Genomic DNA, 17,996 nt, shown 5'->3' with positions numbered 1-17,996 from the left:
CCTTCTTTCTTTGTTGAGTTCAGAAGTTATTACCATCCATTGCTTTGGTTTTCATGAACAACAGTGAGCCATTTTAAGACAGGTTCCCAGCCCTAAACACACACACACACACACACACACACAGAGTTGTTGGCCTCTATTTCACTGTTGAAATCCTTGCAAACTATTCCACTTAGCTTTTATGCTTTGATTCTATGTTGTTTCATTTTGTTTCTCAAAATAGTAACACATCATAACACAGCAATCTTAATCATGATCTAGAAAAGGCACCTAAATCCACTTATTCACTTAGCATAGTTAGGGCACAAGAACAGGCTCTCTCTGAATCTGGTAGCAGTACTATAAGCATGTTATTGACTCTGACAATTATTTATGAACCAGCCCCAAATGGGAAAAATATTTCACAGAATTTGAAATAAAATCCAAGTCAGGTTATTCCACCTTTAGAATAGCAGACACACAAACTACAGGCAAACTAGGAAATGGTGATGCTGGTTTGGTGCCATCCATCCAGAAGCACATCTAGGGCCCTTCAGCGATGGTGGAGACTTACAGTAGAAGCACCACAGAGCAAACTGCTGAAATGGTAAATGTGGGTCTGGACATAAGGCCCTAGCAGAAGAGGGCTAGACTCTAGAGTCGAGCAGCAGGAGCCCTGCTTTCCTTCACAGCTTTTTTTCCATGTGGAATCACCCCTCCTCTCACGGCCTGTCAATATTCTGCCCATTTTCCCAGGCTCATCCCAAGCACCCTCCCATGGAACCATCCTGGACTCATCTCTTCCTGCTGGGTTCCTAAGGCTCTGTTTACATCTCTCATCTCTCATGAAGGACAATCTTATTCTGCTCCATCATTTGTACATGTGCACACAGCTTCTCTCAGCTCCTGGGGCAAGATCTGTGCACCAAGCTCTGTGCTGGACCCTGACGCTGATTATTTCTAATCCTCACAACAAGCTCACAGGAAGTCCTGGCCCCATTTCACAGATGAGGAAACTTAGACGAAGTAAGGCCGTATCACTGGTCTGAGGATGGTCAGCTGCTAAACAGAAGAGCTGGAATCTGAACCAGATCATGTCCTTTTGAACCACTTCATAGCCTTTTGCTCTTTCACATCACACGGCCCAGGGGGTGACCGAAGATTATATCTGAAATGAAGGCAACACTAAAATAACTCAAGTCTCAAAGGCCTCTATACCTAGACACAGAATGATCTTATTATCTATGATTGTTAAGGCAGTCTGAAAAGAAAATGTCCAAGTTGGCAGGAATGTGTAAATATGAGATGAAAGTACAAACTTACAGGCATCCAAGAGGGATTTGTAAGGTCAAGCAATCTATGTGGGAAAATATCAAACTAGAATTTATCAGCATAATACCTTAATGTAATGCCTAAAATTTTTTAAAATCCTTAAAAGCTTTTTATAAAACAAAAAATTTAAAGTTTTTAAAAGTGGTTAAAGATAATAGACAGTCAAATGTTACATACTATATTGCTTATGGTAACAGAATATGTTTACTGTTGATTTATGTGGCATCTGGTCCCATTACTTCCCAGCAAATAGGTGAGTAAAAGGTGGAAACAGTGTACAAATTTTATTTTCTTGAGCTCAAAAATCACTGCAGATGAAAAAAAGAAAAATCACTGCAGATGGTGACTGAAGCCATGAAATTAAAAGATGCTTGCTTTTTTGGAAGAAAAGCTATGACCAACCTAGACAGCATATTAAAAAACAGAGACATCACTTTGCTGACAAGGGTCCATATAGTCAAAGCTATGGTTTTTTCCAGTAGTCGTGTATGAATGTGAGAGTTGGAGCATAAAGAAGGCTGAGTGCCAAAGAATTGATACTTTTGAATTATGGTTCTAGAGAAGTCTCTTGAGAGTCCCTTGGACTGCAAGGAGATTAAACCAGTCAATCCTAAAGGATCAGATCAGATCAGATCAGTCGCTCAGTCGTGTCCGACTCTTTGCAACCCCATGAATCGCAGCACGCCAGGCCTCCCTGTCCATCACCAACTCCTGGAGTTCACCCAGACTCACGTCCATCAAGCCAGTGATGCCATCCAGCCATCTCATCCTCTGTCGTCCCCTTCTCCTCTTGCCTCAAATCCCTCCCAGCATCAGAGTCTTTTCCAATGAGTCAGCTCTTCGCATGAGGTGGCCAAAGTACTGGAGTTTCAGCTTTAGCATTGGAAAGACTGATGCTAAAGCTGAAGCTCCAATAATTTGGCCACTTGTACAAACTGCCAACTCATTGGAAAAGACCTTGACACTGGAAAAGACTGAGGGCAGGAGGAGAAGAGGACGACAGAGAATGAGATGGTTGGATGGCCTCACCGACTTGGTGGACATGAGTTTGAGCAACTTCTAGGAGATGGTGAAGGACAGGGAAGCCTGGAGTGCTGTACTCCACGGGGTCAAAAACAGCTGGACAGGACTTAGTGACTGAACAACAATGTCTACAGATGAACTAACCTGAGGTCTAGTATCTGCTTTGGAATACCAGGGGATGGCACGGGGTGTTGGGTGGAGGGGTGGCATAGGGCAAGGGTAAAGACCCAGCAAGACTGGCCACCAGCTGACCTGGAGGTAGGAACATGAGGGTTCATTACACAGTGCTCTCTATTCTTACAAATTTTTGTTAATTGTCCATTAAAAAAAGAATCTAAAAGTGAATGAAACCACTAAATGAAACAAAGGCATTCTGTGACCATCATTATCACACCAGAATTAAAACAACAACGCATATGACTGCATACTTAAGCAGAAGTCCAGCTTAAAGCAACAAATAAAAGACCTTTCAAAATCAAATAAAAAGAACTTTCAACAAATCTTAGAGCTTAAACCAATATTATCATTATTTGAAATTTGAGTACATGCAACTCAAGAGTGATTACTTACCTCTTCCAAAGCACAAGCCCTTATTACTTTTTCATATCGGTCTTTTTCATATTTCTTCCCAAATAAAATGTTACTCCTCACAGTTCCTGGAAACACCCAGGGCTGCTGAGAAACATATGCGATCCTCCCGTGCACGCTGACCTTCCCCTGTCTGGGGGCAGCTCCCCCAGCACAGCACGTAATAGTGAGGACTGAAACAGAAGGCAACACACATGTATGAACAGGCAGCACTCAGGATTTAACATGCCCCACAGCACAGCGGACCCCACCCTGGTGCTTGATCAATGATATCAGAACAGGATAAAGTATAGCTCTGGAAGTTGCAGGAAAAAGTGGAAAACAGCACTATTGGTCAACGTAGACTAAAGGTTGGTAAGGAATGTTAATACTGTAACAATCCACTCTGCCAGAGTTTCCCCCAAATGAAGTGCTCTACTCAGCAAAGACTAAGAATGTTTAACATCTTTCACTAGCAGAGCAGACCAGCATGATGTGTACTTTCTGTATCTGATGTTTAATGCAGTTGTTCTTGCATCTGGGTATCTTTTACTTGACAAATACTTTTTCTTAAAAAGCAGTGTGGGGAGGAGAGGAGCAAGGAACCATGGCTGCTATGGTAGCTCTTTGCAGTGGGCTAGGGAAGAGAAAGTTGACACGTTTTACAACAGCTGTTGTCTGCCTCATAAATCCTGGGATTCATGCAGTGCTGTGGAGAAGTTGTTCACAATATAAACAGGTAACCAGCAACAGGGACCTGCCTATCCCAATGGAAAATCCTTATAAGGAGCCTCTGAAAAAATGTATCTTGTATGAAAAATGTGTAGATCATAAGAATCTACAGCTTTTATCCCAGTTTATTTCTCCATTTACTGGATGCATTTATGGAAGGCATATAACAGGTCTTTGTGGGAACAAACAAAAAGAAATCATAAAAGCAATTAAGAGAGCTCAAATTTCAGGGTTTATGCCAATTACATACAAGGATCCTGCCTATCTCAAAGACCCTAAAGTTTGTAACATCAAATATAGGGAGTAAATTATATAAAGTTATCATCAATAAACGTAATTTGCAACAAGAAAAAAGTTATGTGGGGATTTCCCTGGTGGTCCAGTGATTAAGAATCCGCCTTCCAGGATGGGCGGAAGGCACAGTTTGGGAGTTCAGGATGGACAGGTACACACTGCTGTATTTGAAATGGATCACCAGCAGGGACCTACTATCGCTCATGGAACTCTATTCAATGTTACATGGCAGTCTGGATGGGAGGGGAGTTTGGGGAAGAATGGATACATGTATATGCATGGCTGACATACACCCTTCACTGTTCACCTGAAACTATCAGAACATTGTTAACTGGCTACAACCCAGTATAAAATAAAAAGTTAAAAAAATAATAACTACATTCAGAATATAAACATTGAAAAAAAAAAGAAGAAGAAGAATCCACCTTCCAATGACAGAGGCTCTGGTCAGATCCCTGGTCCCCTGGTCAGGGAACTAAGATCCCACATGTCCCAGGGAAACTCAGCCCACATGCCACAATTAGAGACCCCATGCACTGCAACCAAGACCCAATGCAACCAAGTAAATTTTAAAATATATTTTTTAAAAAAAACTTAAAGCTTTGTGTGAAGACTATATCCAAAGATTATTATTTAAAAGAACTCTGAGCTAGTTGTATTTGAACAATAGAAGTCCATCATGCCCAGGGAGCTCAAATCCTGTGCTCTGCAACAACCTAGGGTGGTAGGACAGGGTGAGAGGTGGGAAAGAGATTCAAGAGAGAGGAAACATCTGTATACCTATGGCTGTTGATTCATGTTGATGTATGGCAGAAACCAACACAATATTGTAAAGCGATTATTCTCCAATTAAAAACAATAAACATTTTAAAAGCCCTTCATGGAGGAAATCATCACCCTCTCCTGTACACATCCCACATTTAGGTTCCTATATTTTGTCATACAAAACACAGAACACTAAGTGTAACTACACATGCCCTTCAAATCTCCTGTAACACACAGAAATGACATATCCGTGTCCACACCATCAGAGTACTCACCACACTGGGCTGAAATAACCTGCCTGTGTATCTGTCTTGCCCTGGAACTTGGTTGCCTCTGAAAGGCAGAGTTGGGATCTTGCTCAAGTCTGTACCTTTATCTCCAGCAAGTGGCTGCACCTTCACTACATGTGCACTGATGGGACCAAGTCAAGTCACATGAGGAAATGCTCAGAGCTTCCCAGAAGAGCTTTTACCACCTCCAGAATTCCTGGAGGGGTCACCGTGACAAAAAGAAGCCCCCATTGTCTCTATCCAACCTGAACAGCTGTCACATAAATAATCTCCTTCACTGAGACGTCCAAATTCCTGACACCAGTTCCCAACTGTGCAACATGAAGCACCAATAAGGAAAATACAGTGTGCATTTATCCAGGTTTATGTGGCCATGAAACCTTCTCACAAAACTAATATTGCATGGAACACACCTAGAGAAACACCATTCTAGATACAGCCAATTCAAACTGTGTCACACTCAGCTCCAGGTTCCACTCTTGAGAATTTAACAGGGGCTGTGGTGTTGCATCAAGGGCATCACAACTTACCTTTCCTGCTCCCACGGGTCCAACCACAGCTAACAGTTCACCGGGTCTGACAGTAAAGGAAAGGCCTCGTAGAGTTGGGGTTTCTGATTCCTGCAAATTAAAGTTTATAAAAATGTACCCATTTCAATAAAGTAACACATACCTTACTTTAGAAAACAGAGAAAATAATGTAATAGTTATTGATATGCTAACATTAACCAACATTTTTCTCCTTCCTGTTTCAATATACTATGCCCAAGAGGCCTTTTCATCCAATCCTATCTCTTTAGGGTGTTGAAGAAGTTTTAGCTGCCTTTAGGAAGGCTCCTTCTTTTACCAGATTTCCGGACACAGCTCTAGACACCCACAGATTTTAAATAGCAGAGATGACAAAGCACCTGCCTGAAATGCAAACTGAAGGATGCACACTAGTTTATTAAAATAATGTACTTAATACAATATTCAGTGTGGGAGGTTTTTAATCATGTGGCTCAGATTGTAAAGAATCTGCCTGCAATGTAGGAGATCTGGATTCGATCCCTGGGTCGGAAAGATCCCCTGGAGAAGAGAATGGAAACCTATTCCAGTATTCTTGCCTGGAGAATATCAGGGACAGAGGAGCCTGGCGGGCTATAGTCGGTGGGGTCGCAAAAAGTTGGACACAACTGAAAGGCTAACACTTTCACTTCCTTTTCAAGTTTTCATCATGACCCTTGGTTTTAACTGTCTATCTCATTAATCCACAAGGTGGCAGCATAAGTACCTGGTGTGCCTAGCCCTTCAATAAATAATTTGAAATCTCCACAATCCATTTTCATTAGATATAGAATGAATCTCAGTAATGCTCAGCAAGCAAAGGGGCACTTTATATGAAGAAGTCACTCTCTTGGTAAATTAATTCTTATAAGTAACAGTCAAAGCTCTCATTTAATGAGAGCTCTAATGTAGCACCACCAACAACAAAAATTGGGGAATAAAGAAATTAATTATGACATTATGGGATAAAGTGATAAAGCCTCAGTTTCCTACGTCTTACATGCATTACCTGTCCTGGCTAAATAGGAGCAATAAAGTACTTGTACTATAAGAAAAACATAAAACATGAAGGTACACTCGTTCCAATGTGAGGGAGAAGAACAAAGGCTCATCAAGCCAATCACAGGTTGTATTCCTGGTAGACTTAAGGGTGTGTGTGTGTGTGTCTACATATTCAAAGTGTTAATAAAATTGCCTTTAACTGCTGTGTCAAGAAAAAAAAAAATAGTGGTTACACCTGATTAAGTAAAATGCCCTAAAGACTAAAAGCACAGAGTCTGGATTAAAAATCTGGATAATCTTCAAACTGAAAATATTTTCTGGAAAGAACTGAACTGATTATACAACATTCACATACTAAAATAATGACAATGATTTTTCATCACTAAAAAAAATAGCTTCAGATTTCGGGAATGACAAATTATCAACAAGAAGCTAGATTTTAATACAGGAGAAATATTTTTTAAGCTTTTTAAGCTTCTCCACTCCTTTCTTCCTGCCTGACGCTTGGGATTCCTATTTTACTACTTTTCACTCAGTTATGACTACAAAATAGTGAACCACCTACAAACATCAGCTTCCTATTGCAGCCCATCAGTCTGTCATTTCAAGCGAAATGCCAGGCTGGATGAAGCACAAACTGGAATCAAGACTGCCGGGAAAAATATCAATAACCTCAGATATGCAGATGACACCACCCTTATGGCAGAAAGTGAAGAAGAACTAAAGAGCCTCTTGATGAAAGTGAAAGAGGAGAGTGGAAAAAGCTGGCTTAAAACTCAACATTCAGAAAACTAAGATCATGGCATCTGGCCCCATCACTTCATGGGAAATAGATGGAGAAACAATGGAAACAGTGACAGACTTTATTTTTGGAGCTCCAAAATCACTGCAGATGGTGACTGCAGCCATGAAATTAAAAGATGCTTGCTCCTTCGAAGAAAAGCTATGACCAACCTACACAGCATATTAAAAATCAGAGACAGTATTTTACCAACAAAGGTCCTTCTAGTCAAAGCTATGATTTTTCCAGGAGTCATGTATGGATGTGAGAGTTGGACTACAAAGAAAGCTGAGCGCCAAAGAATTGATGCTTTTGAACTGTGGTGTTGGAGAAGACTCTTGAGAGTCCCTTGGACAGCACGGAGATCCAACCAGTCCATCCTAAAGGAAATCAGCCCTGAATATTCACTGGAAGGAGTGATGCTGAAGCTGAAACTCCAATAGTTTGGCCACCTGATGCAAAGAAATGAATCATTTGAAAAGACCCTGATGCTGGGAAAGATTGAAGGTGGGAGGAGAAGGGGGATAACAGAGGATGAGATGGTTGGATGGCATCACTGACTCGATAGACATGAGGTTGAGTAAGCTCTGGAAGTTGGTGATGGACAGGGAAGCCTGGTGTGCTGCAGTCCATGGGGTTGCAAAGAGTTGGACACAACTGAGCGACTCAACTGAATTGAACCATCTGTCAGGGCCAGACAGGGTTCCCTCCCTGTTCAGGCTTCAGGATCCGGCACTGCTCCGCGGTGACCAGAAGCGGGCAGCACTCAACAGTCGTTGGCTGCTGGGTACCCTCCCCCACTGGTTATCCAGGTTGGGGGACACTGACTCAAGGATTATCATCTGAACCTGGACTCTGTGCAGACGCAATTCGAAATCCCGGTCCCATGAGATCCGCAGGCTCCCACAGGACCATTTTTCTTATTTTGGCTGCTCTGGGTCTTTGTTGCAGTGTGTGGGCTTAATTACTCCATAGCATGTGAGATCTTATTTCTTCACCAGGGGTGGAACCCACATCCCCTGCACTGGAAGGTGGATTCTTAACCACTGGGCCACCAGAGAAGTCCTGGGACTATTTATTTTAAAGCATAAAGATTGAGATCAAGTTCCATCATTCCATGAATGAGACCTGGGTCCCTGAGACCTGCCCCCACCTGCCCAACTGGCTGTCTAGGGGAACAGGTTACAGAGCTCACATCTGTCTCCTGCCTCCCAGCCCAGCAGGGGCTTCATTCAGACTCAGCTTCTCTCCAAAACCCCAATGTCTTCCCCTTCCCCTCTGAGGGCTCTCTCACCCATGACCTAACCTGACAGCCCTAATTACTAATGACCCCAGCAAGGGGCACAGTCCTTCCATAGGCAAGGTCAGGGCCACAGAACAGGGTGTTCTGGACTACAGTGCAATTTACACAGAAGTCTGTGACCATGTTATTAAGCTCTTAAAAGAACAAGATAGTTCATTTTAAAATGCTGCATAGTTTGACACAAAAGCAATTCAGTGGATACCTGCACACACTGTGGGGGGAGGGTGCAGGGGACAGAAGGACAGACAGCGTTGGGCGCCCCAGGTCCACTTGAACTTCTGCATGGAGGACGCCATGTCCAGGCTCTCCCACCCGCTGCCCTGGGCTGCAGGCTGCCTGGCCACACCCTGTGTGATGACCGGCTCAGGGCACCCCCCTGGCCCTGATGTGACTACAGCCCGGCTTTACTGAGCATCACCACGAGAGCCCCAGTACCGCCACTCCTCAGAGGCACCTCTTCAGCACCAGAAATCTGGGAAACCACAATAGCTGTGTTTCCTGTTTTGATGCTAAGGTTGCTAATACCAACTTCTTTGGGAAAAAATGAAAGGTAAAAGCTACTGTTCAGATAACTCAACATTAGTGACTGCCAGGTGCTGAATTCTGTTCTGTGCCCACTGCCAAGCATCGCCAACCAATTCTAAAACCACAACTCTGCCTTCCCTTCCTCAGCTCCCACCACAGCGACCACGTCAAGTACAACTAACGCCACTGTAACTCTGACCTCCCAACCTGTGCCAAAGTCTGCCTTTGACACATCCAGTTTCTTGGGAGGAAATGTCTTCATCTTGGGTGTGCAGGGTGTCATTTTCTTTCTCTATAAATTCTACAGATCTAAAAAACAAAACTACTACACTGTGAAAACAGACCTGCTAAATTAACAAGGACTGGTGTGTAACTAACTGAAACAATATTTTATTTCAATATGTCCCATGTGGAAGATGTTATTCTACTACCCTTAATTGTTCCCATATGAGCATCACCCTTGAAGAAGAATCAGTTAAATCACTTTGTTCAAGGGAATATTTAAAACATTCTGCATGAATCCTTGTGTCTTCTTTTACCTTAAATGACTGCTGCTGTGGTACTGGTTCTCTCTTCTTGACGTGTCAGCTGTGACTCTGTAAGCGATGGAAAACACTGTCCTGTGCAAACAACCTCATGACTCTCTTGACAGTTTAAATGTTGTCATTTTAAAGCCTGAAAGCTGCGTTATTTTTATGTGAACTCAGGATGTAGTTTAGTGACCAGAATTCAGAAGAATATGCTGAAGCAGCATCAATCAGGTGCATTGTTGGCTATCATTTCCAAAGTGGAATAGATTTATAAATTTAGTAGCCTTAGAGCAAAATTCTGTGCTTAATAACAGTTATTCTACATAGAAACAAGAAAAATAGTAAAGTATAGCAGCATATTGTTCATACTTGTAAAGCACCTTATATGTTTGAGAAATTAAAAAACAGTGCCTTAAAGACAGCCTGAAAGGTAAACTTAACCTAAAATTTTGGTGATTCGATATTTCACATTAAAGAAGGAAAAAGTTGGTCTGAGGATGTAACTGTTGATGTGGGCAGTAAAAAACCTGCTTTAAGATACTTAAGTGTTAGCATTTAATTGAAAACATCCCTATTTTATTCAAAACCCAAGTGACTTAAACGATTTTATGCAAAGTCAAAAGCCTTCATCTATTGAACCACCCAAAAGTTTTCTTATGGCTAATAAAAAGTATAAAGTTGATTTAAGTTTATTTTCCTCTGTACTTTAAAAAATTATCCTAACACTGTTGTGCCTTAAAAAGATTTCCACCAAGCTTTCTTGAAAAGTAACTTCTATGAGGCAAGAAAGAAGTTGTTTTAGAATCATTTACTGTTTAATTAGACAATCATTTTAAGTTTTAACACAGTAAATGTGAGCAGTGTAATTTCAGAAAAAATTAAGTTGGTCAGATTACTGTGGATTTTTAATGATGATTGCCCTGGGTAAACAGATCATACTTTTTCTTTCTTCTCTCCCATCCTTTACCAGTTTCAATTCCTGTGATGTGATAACATGCATACTTTCATTTCTTTAGTTTCCTTATAAAGCACTAGTTTTTTCAGGTTTAGAGGGATCCCTCTTCCCTGACTTTGACACACAGGATTAGTTCAAGGGCTCAAACCAATTTAAAATGAGCTTTTGCTCATTAAGGCTCCAATTACTAAGGCTTTTTTGTTTTAGTTTCTTTAATCTATAGTGGTTGAATTTAGCACTTGGTTTTCAATATTTTATGGTAAGAAATGACAAATTGCTTTTGTCCATTTCTTAAGCCAAATTTCCTTACATTTAGATAATTAAAGGTTCATAAAATGAAGATTTACTATTTCTTCATTACTTGCTGGTACAGCTAGAGTTTCTTTTTGTTGCAAATCTGTACATATCCCTAGTGTTTTCAAGGGCCTTAATTGTTTAAAATCTCTGGCTTCAGAGGTTTCTGGGGAAAGGCAGGCTTACATTTTTGTGTTTCCGTCAGTAGTAACAGGGAGCCTGGTGGGCTGCTGTCCCTGGGGTCACACAGAGTCGGACACGACTGAAGCAACTTAGCAGCTAGGTACCTCACAATAGTGCGATGAGTGTTAGATTTAAGTGAGTGCTATAAGATACAAGATTCAGTTGAGAATACATAGAATTTCCCTTCTCCCAAAGTGGTAAATATTAGCTGCAATGGCATCATTGTCATTTAGGTAGACAGGAACACCTTGCCACATAGTAATGTTAACACTGTAGCTATTTCTGTGAAAATGTAGCTGATGAAGCCTCTCCTGTAATTCTGAATGCTGCTCTGACAAAACCATAATATGGAATTAGAGTGTACAAGAAAAGCCTCAAGGCCTTGCTCCTCTTCCTTTAGCAGTTTAGTACCTTGAGTTATTAATAATTTGATTTTTTTTTTACTCTAGAGGGTATATAGAAACCTTTTCAGATTTTTCACCTGATTTTTTCACATAGACTGTAGTACAACTAAAATCCTTTATTTTACCTTACAGATATCTGTTGCACAGGCAGATACTGTTGTATATAGATACTTTTATTTCAGTTCATTAAAAACTACAGAACCAATCTGCATCATATATCAAACTGATTTAAAATAAATCTACAAAAAATAAATAAATGATAAAATAAATCTATGTGTTTACTGGGAAAAAAAGAAATCTGCTAATGAGTCATATAAAGGATGTGTTAGCATTCACATAGAGTAGCCTTTAAAATGGAATTTTAGTGGTGCTTTCTATAAATGCTTCAAGAGCACTATGCCGAGAAACACCAAGCAGGAGATAAATCTACTATATTAAGGTAGGAGAAACCATCAGGGAAGGTCAGGCACCGTGTGTGAGTTTCCATGGACAGAAGGTGCAGGGATGTGGTTTCATGTATCTGGGAACAAACCACTGTGTCGATGGTGGGGAAGGCAGGTGCTGAGTCAGAAGCAGGTGAACACAATGCAGGAGGCACCACAGAGTCACAGGCATGAAAGACAGGGTGAGTCTACAGTTAGGACCCATGTTCTGTGGTCCCCACTCTGACAGCCCGGCTCCTGGGCTCTGCTCTGGAAGGTGGACCCTGTGGTGGAGGTGCCACCTCCCTGAGTCCCTCCAGCGCTGGACGTGAGGGCAGCTTCCTGCCATTGCTAATCTCTGGGTTGTCTCATGCACCACTGTTTAACCCTTTCTAATTTTTCCTCCCTCTTTTATCACCTACGTAACTAACTCCCTGCATGGAACTCCCTCTCCCATTGTGGGATTGAGTTTTCCTGACTAATCCACACTGATGCAGGAGGGTGAGCACAGAGGACCATGAAACCTGGGGTGAGGGGAGCATTTCCATTGGTAAAGGGGCTGCTCTGGGTATGCAATACTGACAGCTTCTTGAGACCAGACCCGGTTGTTTTTTCTCTTTGCCTGCAACTAACAAATAAACCAAGTGTTGGAAACCACCAGCTTGTCATCATCTTGTCAACAACTCTGTCAACTTGTTATCAAGTGCAATCCTTTAACTGGGAATCACTGGTGCTCATTATGCCCACCTGCTGTCTCCTCCTGCCCCTGGCTGCCAACAAAGTGTACAGAATCATCCAGAAGCTCAGGATGGGGGAGCCCCCACCCTACCTCAGCCAAAATCCAGATCACAGCTTCACTCTATGTTTAATAATGTGATCTGATAATCAAGGCAAAATTGTACACTAACTCCCCAAAGCCTCTTAAACAACCAGTTGTGCAATTAACCCATTCTACACTGCAGCATTTTCTGTCCATTCCTATAAATGCGAACATTACAAATGTATGTACTTTAAGTTCAAAAGGTGCTAATACTTTGAAAACTCTCTTGAAAATGAGATAGAGAGCAAGCAATAAGTCAAAGGTCTTAGGTTGATTTTATACTTAATCTCCATTAGATACAACTTTAGTCCCAATTTTGAGAATTTTTAAAACATACTTTCAGTAAATGAGCAAGTCACAGTTTACACCACGCATAAAATCTAAAAATTCTCCAGTAAATCCATGTCACAGTTGTCTGTTAGAAGTCAGAATCCTGGAATGGAGGACTTGTTACCTCATCCCAAAAAGCAGTGAAATCTTGCATGTCCACCATCCTTTCACCATCCGATGGCTGCTGAGGATGGAGCTCTGGTATCTCATCAAGTAATAGAAAATTCTACAGAAAACAAAACAAACAAACAAAAAAACAGATTGTTAAACTGTGGAAGAAAGCACAAATAAAAACAACTGCTTTCCTGGGATTTGCAATAAAAACCTTTGTACAATCTAAATAATGTTTTACCAACTGTACTTAAAGTATTAGTTCACATCAGAACATACTAAATAACATATGGAATAATATTTATTGTTATTACACCTCATGGTATATATTAATAAAATCATATAATATACTGCATTTGTTGCAGTTCAGTCATCAAGTAGTGTCTAACTCTTTGCAGCCCCATGGACTGCAGCACGCCAGGCTCCCCTGTCCTTTACTATCTCCAAGAGTTTGCTCAAATTCATGCTGAGTCAGTGACGCTATCTAACCATCTCATCCTCTGTTGCTGCCTCCTCCTGCCTTCAATCTTCAAAAAGCATCAGGGTCTTTTCCAGTGAGTCGGCTCTAAGCATTAGGTGGCCAAGTATTGGAGCTTCAGCTTCAGCTTCAGCATCAGTCCTTCCACTGAGTACTTGGGATTTGATTTCCTTTAGGGTTGACTGGTTTGAAATCTTTGCAGCCCAAGGGACTCTCAAGAGTCTTCTCCAGTACCACAATTCCAAAGCATCAATTATTTGGCACTCAGTCTTCTTTATGGTCCAACTCTCACATTTGTCCATTACTATTGAAAAAATTATAGCTTTGACTATACGGACTTTTGTCAGCAAATAATGTCTCTGGTTTTTAATAATGCTGTCTAGGTTTGTCACAGCTTTTCTTCCAAGGAGCAAGTGTCTTTTAATTTCATGGCTGCAGTCACCATCTACAGTGATTTTAGAGCCCAAGGAAATAAAATCTGTCACTGCTTCCATTGTTTTCCCATATGTTGCAATGAAGTGATGGGACCAGATGTCATGAGTTTAGTTTTCTGAATGTTGAGCTTTAAGCCAACTTTTTCACTCTCCTCTTTCACTTTCATCAAGAGGTTTTTAGTTGTCTTCACTTTCTGCCATTAAAGTGGTGTCATCTGCATATCTGAGGTTATTGATATTTCTCCTGGCAATCTTGATTCCAGCTTGAGCTTCATCCAGCCTGGCATTTCACATGATATACTCTGAATATAAGTTAAATAAGCAAGGTGACAATAAACAGTCTTGATATGCTGTGCTGTGCTTAGTTGCTTTGGTCGTGTCTGACTCTTAGGGACCCCATGGATTGTAGCCCTCCAGGCTCCTCTGTCCATGGCAATTCTCCAGGCAAGAACACTGGAGTGGGTTATCAGGCCCTTCTCCAGGGGATCTTCCCAACACAGAGATCAAACCCTGGCTTCCTGCATTGCAGGCAGATTCTTTATTGACTGAGCCTTGAGAGAAGGTGACAATATACAGCCTTAACATACTCCTTTACCAATTTGAAACCAGTCTTTGTTCCATTCCTGTTCCAGCAACGGTTCTAACTGTTGTTTCTTGACCTGAATACAGTTTTCTCAGGAGACAGGTAAGATGGTCTGGTATTCCCATCTCGTTCAGAATTTTCCACAGTTCATTGTGATCCACACAGTCAAAGACTTTAGTGTATTCAAAGAAGGAGAAGTACATGCTTTTCTGGAATTATCTTGCTTTTCCTATGATCCAATGGATGTTAGCAATTTGATCTCTGGTTCCTATGCCTTTCTAAATCCATTTCATGCATGTAGAAGTTCTTAGTTCACATAATGGTGGTAATTACAAATTTGAAAAGCAGAGGGCAGTTAGAGAGAGGATTAAGCAGTAATTAAAAGGGTGCAGGGATGAAAAGGCAGAAACAAAAGGCAGGTTCAGACACCAACAAGCAAAACATCTGTGGAGGAAAGAACTCATTTTTGAACACAGAGAATTAAGTGAATCTGAGGCCACTCTTCCTGTCCAAGCAGCATGGAGCTTTCAGCAAGTTCCTCCCCTCCCAGCCCAGAGAGGAACTCTGTACCCCAGGACTGTGCAGTCACTGCCTAGTCATTGGAGTCAGCACAGGAGATGCAATCTGCTTGCTTCTCCTGCTTTTAGACATTTTAGTCACTTTGTAGGCATCACTACACAAGAGCCCTGTGCCACTGCTATCTATATATACTACTGGCCCTACATGAGAACCAGTCTTAGGATATCTGTAACACACTCTACCTAATAAAAGAAGAGAGTACCTACAACATTCTGGGAAGTCTGCCAGCTTTGGCACTGGGAGAGTTAACTATCACCTAACTGGCACACAGTGAGACCACATAAAGGAGCTATTTTAGGTAAAATCTGCCTATAACTTTAAAAAGTTATTTGTCCCCAAACCTTGATTCTTCGGATGCTGACAATGGCCTCTGACACCTTCTCAACAGCCATGGGGAAGTAGAGGGTGCTCGAGAACCGCAGAGCCTCAAACAGCATCACCACCACAAACACTTGGCTGGCTGTGATCAGGTTGTCAAGGAGCTCATTGGTGATGAAGGTGACAAAAATCATGATTTTGCTCACAGTGAAAAATGATGCCAAATTCATGCCCCGAAGGTAGGAACTTTCCAGAATCTTGGAAATTTCCTTCCTGGAAAAGAGAGAACGGAATAGGTTTTAAAAGAAGCATCGATATCCAAGTCCACCTCCAGGGCTCCATCCCGACACCAGGACCACACACTTCATCACTGCTTCACTCTTCCAACTAAGCAGAGGCTTCCTGTCACCCTTTTAAACACTGTGGGTCAATCAGACTGGGTTTGAATATTCATTCAACAAGCATTCATAACCACAAGTCCTGGGTGGGGCTCCCCAATGATGACAGAAAGACACAGTCCATCCCCTCCAGGAGCTCATGAACTTGTGGGGGAAGAGAATAAGACACCCCAAAATTGTGAGACACCAAGACATCAAACAGAGGCAGGCACCATGGCCCCTCTGGAAGCACATGTCCTGGCTATTGTAAATAGTGCTGCAATGAGCACTGAGGTACATGTGTCTTTTTGAATTCTGGTTTTTTCAGGGCATATGCCCAGTAGTGGGGTGGCTGGGTCATATGTAGCCTTATTCCTAGTTTTCTAAGGAATCTCCATACTGTTGTCCATAATAGCTGTGCCAAGTTGCACTCCCACCACAGAGCAAAAGGGTATTGTTTGTAGATGTTTTCTTGATGGCCACTCCTACCAGTGTGAGGTGATACTTCATTGTAGTTTTGATTTGCATTTCTCTAATAAAGAGTGATGTTGAACATTTTTTTCATGTGTTTATTGACTGTTTGACTTCAGAAGCATATGTAATTTTGCCTTTAAGAAGATCATAAATGGAACAGCAGATTAAAATGACATCTCCCCTCTTTCACTTAACCCGCCTGCCACATGTGAGGTGTGGATTCATAGTATTTAAGCTCATCTTCATGTGAAAAGTGGTAAGACTTTTAATTTCAGTCTGTAAAAGCAGGGGGGAAAGTAAAAAATATGGTGTGATACATACAAAAACTTACCTTCTCAGTCTGGTAATAAGGTCTATAAATGACTTTTCCCAAGCATTCATTTTTACTGTTCTGATGCCAGTTATGACTTCGCTCATGGTCCTGATCCTGTCGTCTGTGAGAGCTGCAGTCTTACTCCTGAGGGGACAGACGTGAGATGAGCCATAGTGACCACAGCCCAACTTTCCTCAGCAGCAGCAGGGGGCACAGGGAGGGACCAGGGATCCATGATACCCTACAGCTCTTCTGTGCTGACATCACAGGCAGGTCCTTCTCAAAGTGCAAATGGAGAAAAAGACTTCTAGGAAGTCAACCATTCAGTCCAATTCAAGGAGTAACTTGGAGAACTCACAGTACTGGCTGAGGAAGACCTGAAGTAAGTCAGGTACGAACTCTCCACCTAAGGTCGCAGTTGGGCAGGGAAAGCAAAAAGACACTGAATCTAACGGGAAGACAGTGTCTGTGTGGTAATAAAATAGGAATGAAGTGCCGGTGAGCAGAAAAGATCGGGCTGTTAATTCCACTGGGAAAGGAGACCTGGCAGCACTGCAACAGGGCCTCGAAGGGTAAGAAACATCTCTCCACAGCAAGACAGGAAAGGAAATTTAAAATAGACAAAAATATCACATGTAAAGTCACCAAAAAAAAAAAAGAAAAAAAAACCTTCAAACAGCACAATACCCCCATCACCTGACAACCTGGACAATGACCCACCTCCAACCCTCTGGGACCTGCTTCAGGTCTATATCATCACCATTAGGCCCTTCATCACCAGCCACTGTTCTATCACATATGCTGCTGGGACTGTGTGGCTGTATAAAGACAAAGTTAACTAAGATTGACCTTGTCCTTGAGGCTCATATAAGTTAATGGAAACACTGAATTAAAACCAAGACATGAACATAGATACCTGAAAATTGCATAACAAAAATACATGCAGCTAAACTTGAGCATATAGGATTGTTACTATTTAATAATACTTAAATAACTTCAATATAGGTAACTTCTGCTCAAGGACACTCGACTTATACAGGTATGGTGCTGGAAGGAGCCAGTGAGCGCCGTCACCTTTCCCTCTTCACGATAAGCCTTCAGCTTAGGGCTGGAGCCTCCACTGACGAAGCCTGAAGGCCCTACAATCCACATAAAGAAGAGACTAGAAAAGGCATTGGTTTTGTTTTTGAAGAGAAGCATCGAGCAAATGGTGAATGTTACCAAGCACATATCACCTAGTTTTTAAACCAGTG

At 41.7% G+C, this 17,996-nt stretch overlaps 2 protein-coding genes across 4 annotated transcripts in view; one reads left to right on the top strand and one right to left on the bottom strand.

The window, feature by feature from the left end:
* LOC102282868 (ATP-binding cassette sub-family C member 4-like) overlaps window positions 1-17,996 on the bottom strand; it is a 150,287-nt gene that overhangs the window by 104,632 nt on the left and 27,659 nt on the right. Inside the window, 6 exon segments of the mRNA XM_070366902.1 lie at window positions 2,905-3,047; window positions 3,050-3,095; window positions 5,513-5,602; window positions 13,201-13,302; window positions 15,603-15,852; window positions 16,762-16,887. Of these exon segments, the coding sequence (XP_070223003.1) occupies window positions 2,905-3,047; window positions 3,050-3,095; window positions 5,513-5,602; window positions 13,201-13,302; window positions 15,603-15,852; window positions 16,762-16,887 (757 nt within the window).
* Window positions 3,509-3,940, top strand: LOC102282584 (small ribosomal subunit protein bS18m). 3 transcript variants are annotated; one of them, XM_014481436.2, is made up of 2 exons: window positions 3,509-3,660; window positions 3,745-3,940. In XM_014481436.2, exons 1-2 carry the CDS (start codon window positions 3,509-3,511, stop codon window positions 3,938-3,940), a joined length of 348 nt encoding a protein of 115 aa, XP_014336922.2. The 3 variants fall into 3 exon arrangements, with proteins under 3 accessions (XP_014336922.2, XP_070223006.1, XP_070223005.1); XM_070366905.1 differs by having other exon boundaries at window positions 3,803-3,836; XM_070366904.1 differs by having other exon boundaries at window positions 3,509-3,741; window positions 3,800-3,836.

This window comes from Bos mutus, unplaced genomic scaffold, assembly GCF_027580195.1.
Source record: "Bos mutus isolate GX-2022 unplaced genomic scaffold, NWIPB_WYAK_1.1 CTG250, whole genome shotgun sequence".
In the NCBI taxonomy this organism is placed as follows: Eukaryota; Metazoa; Chordata; class Mammalia; order Artiodactyla; family Bovidae; genus Bos; species Bos mutus.
Note: the sequence above shows the minus strand (reverse complement) of the source record. Positions and strands in the feature narration are given on the sequence as shown.

Coding starts and splice junctions, on each gene's coding strand:
- LOC102282584 (XM_014481436.2), top strand. CDS start 3,509: ATGGCTGCTATGGTAGCTCTTTGCAGTGGGCTAGGGAAGAGAAAGTTG. Junction 3,661..3,744: donor GTAACCAGCAACAGGGACCT/GCCTATCCCAAT, acceptor TAAGAATCTACA/GCTTTTATCCCAGTTTATTT.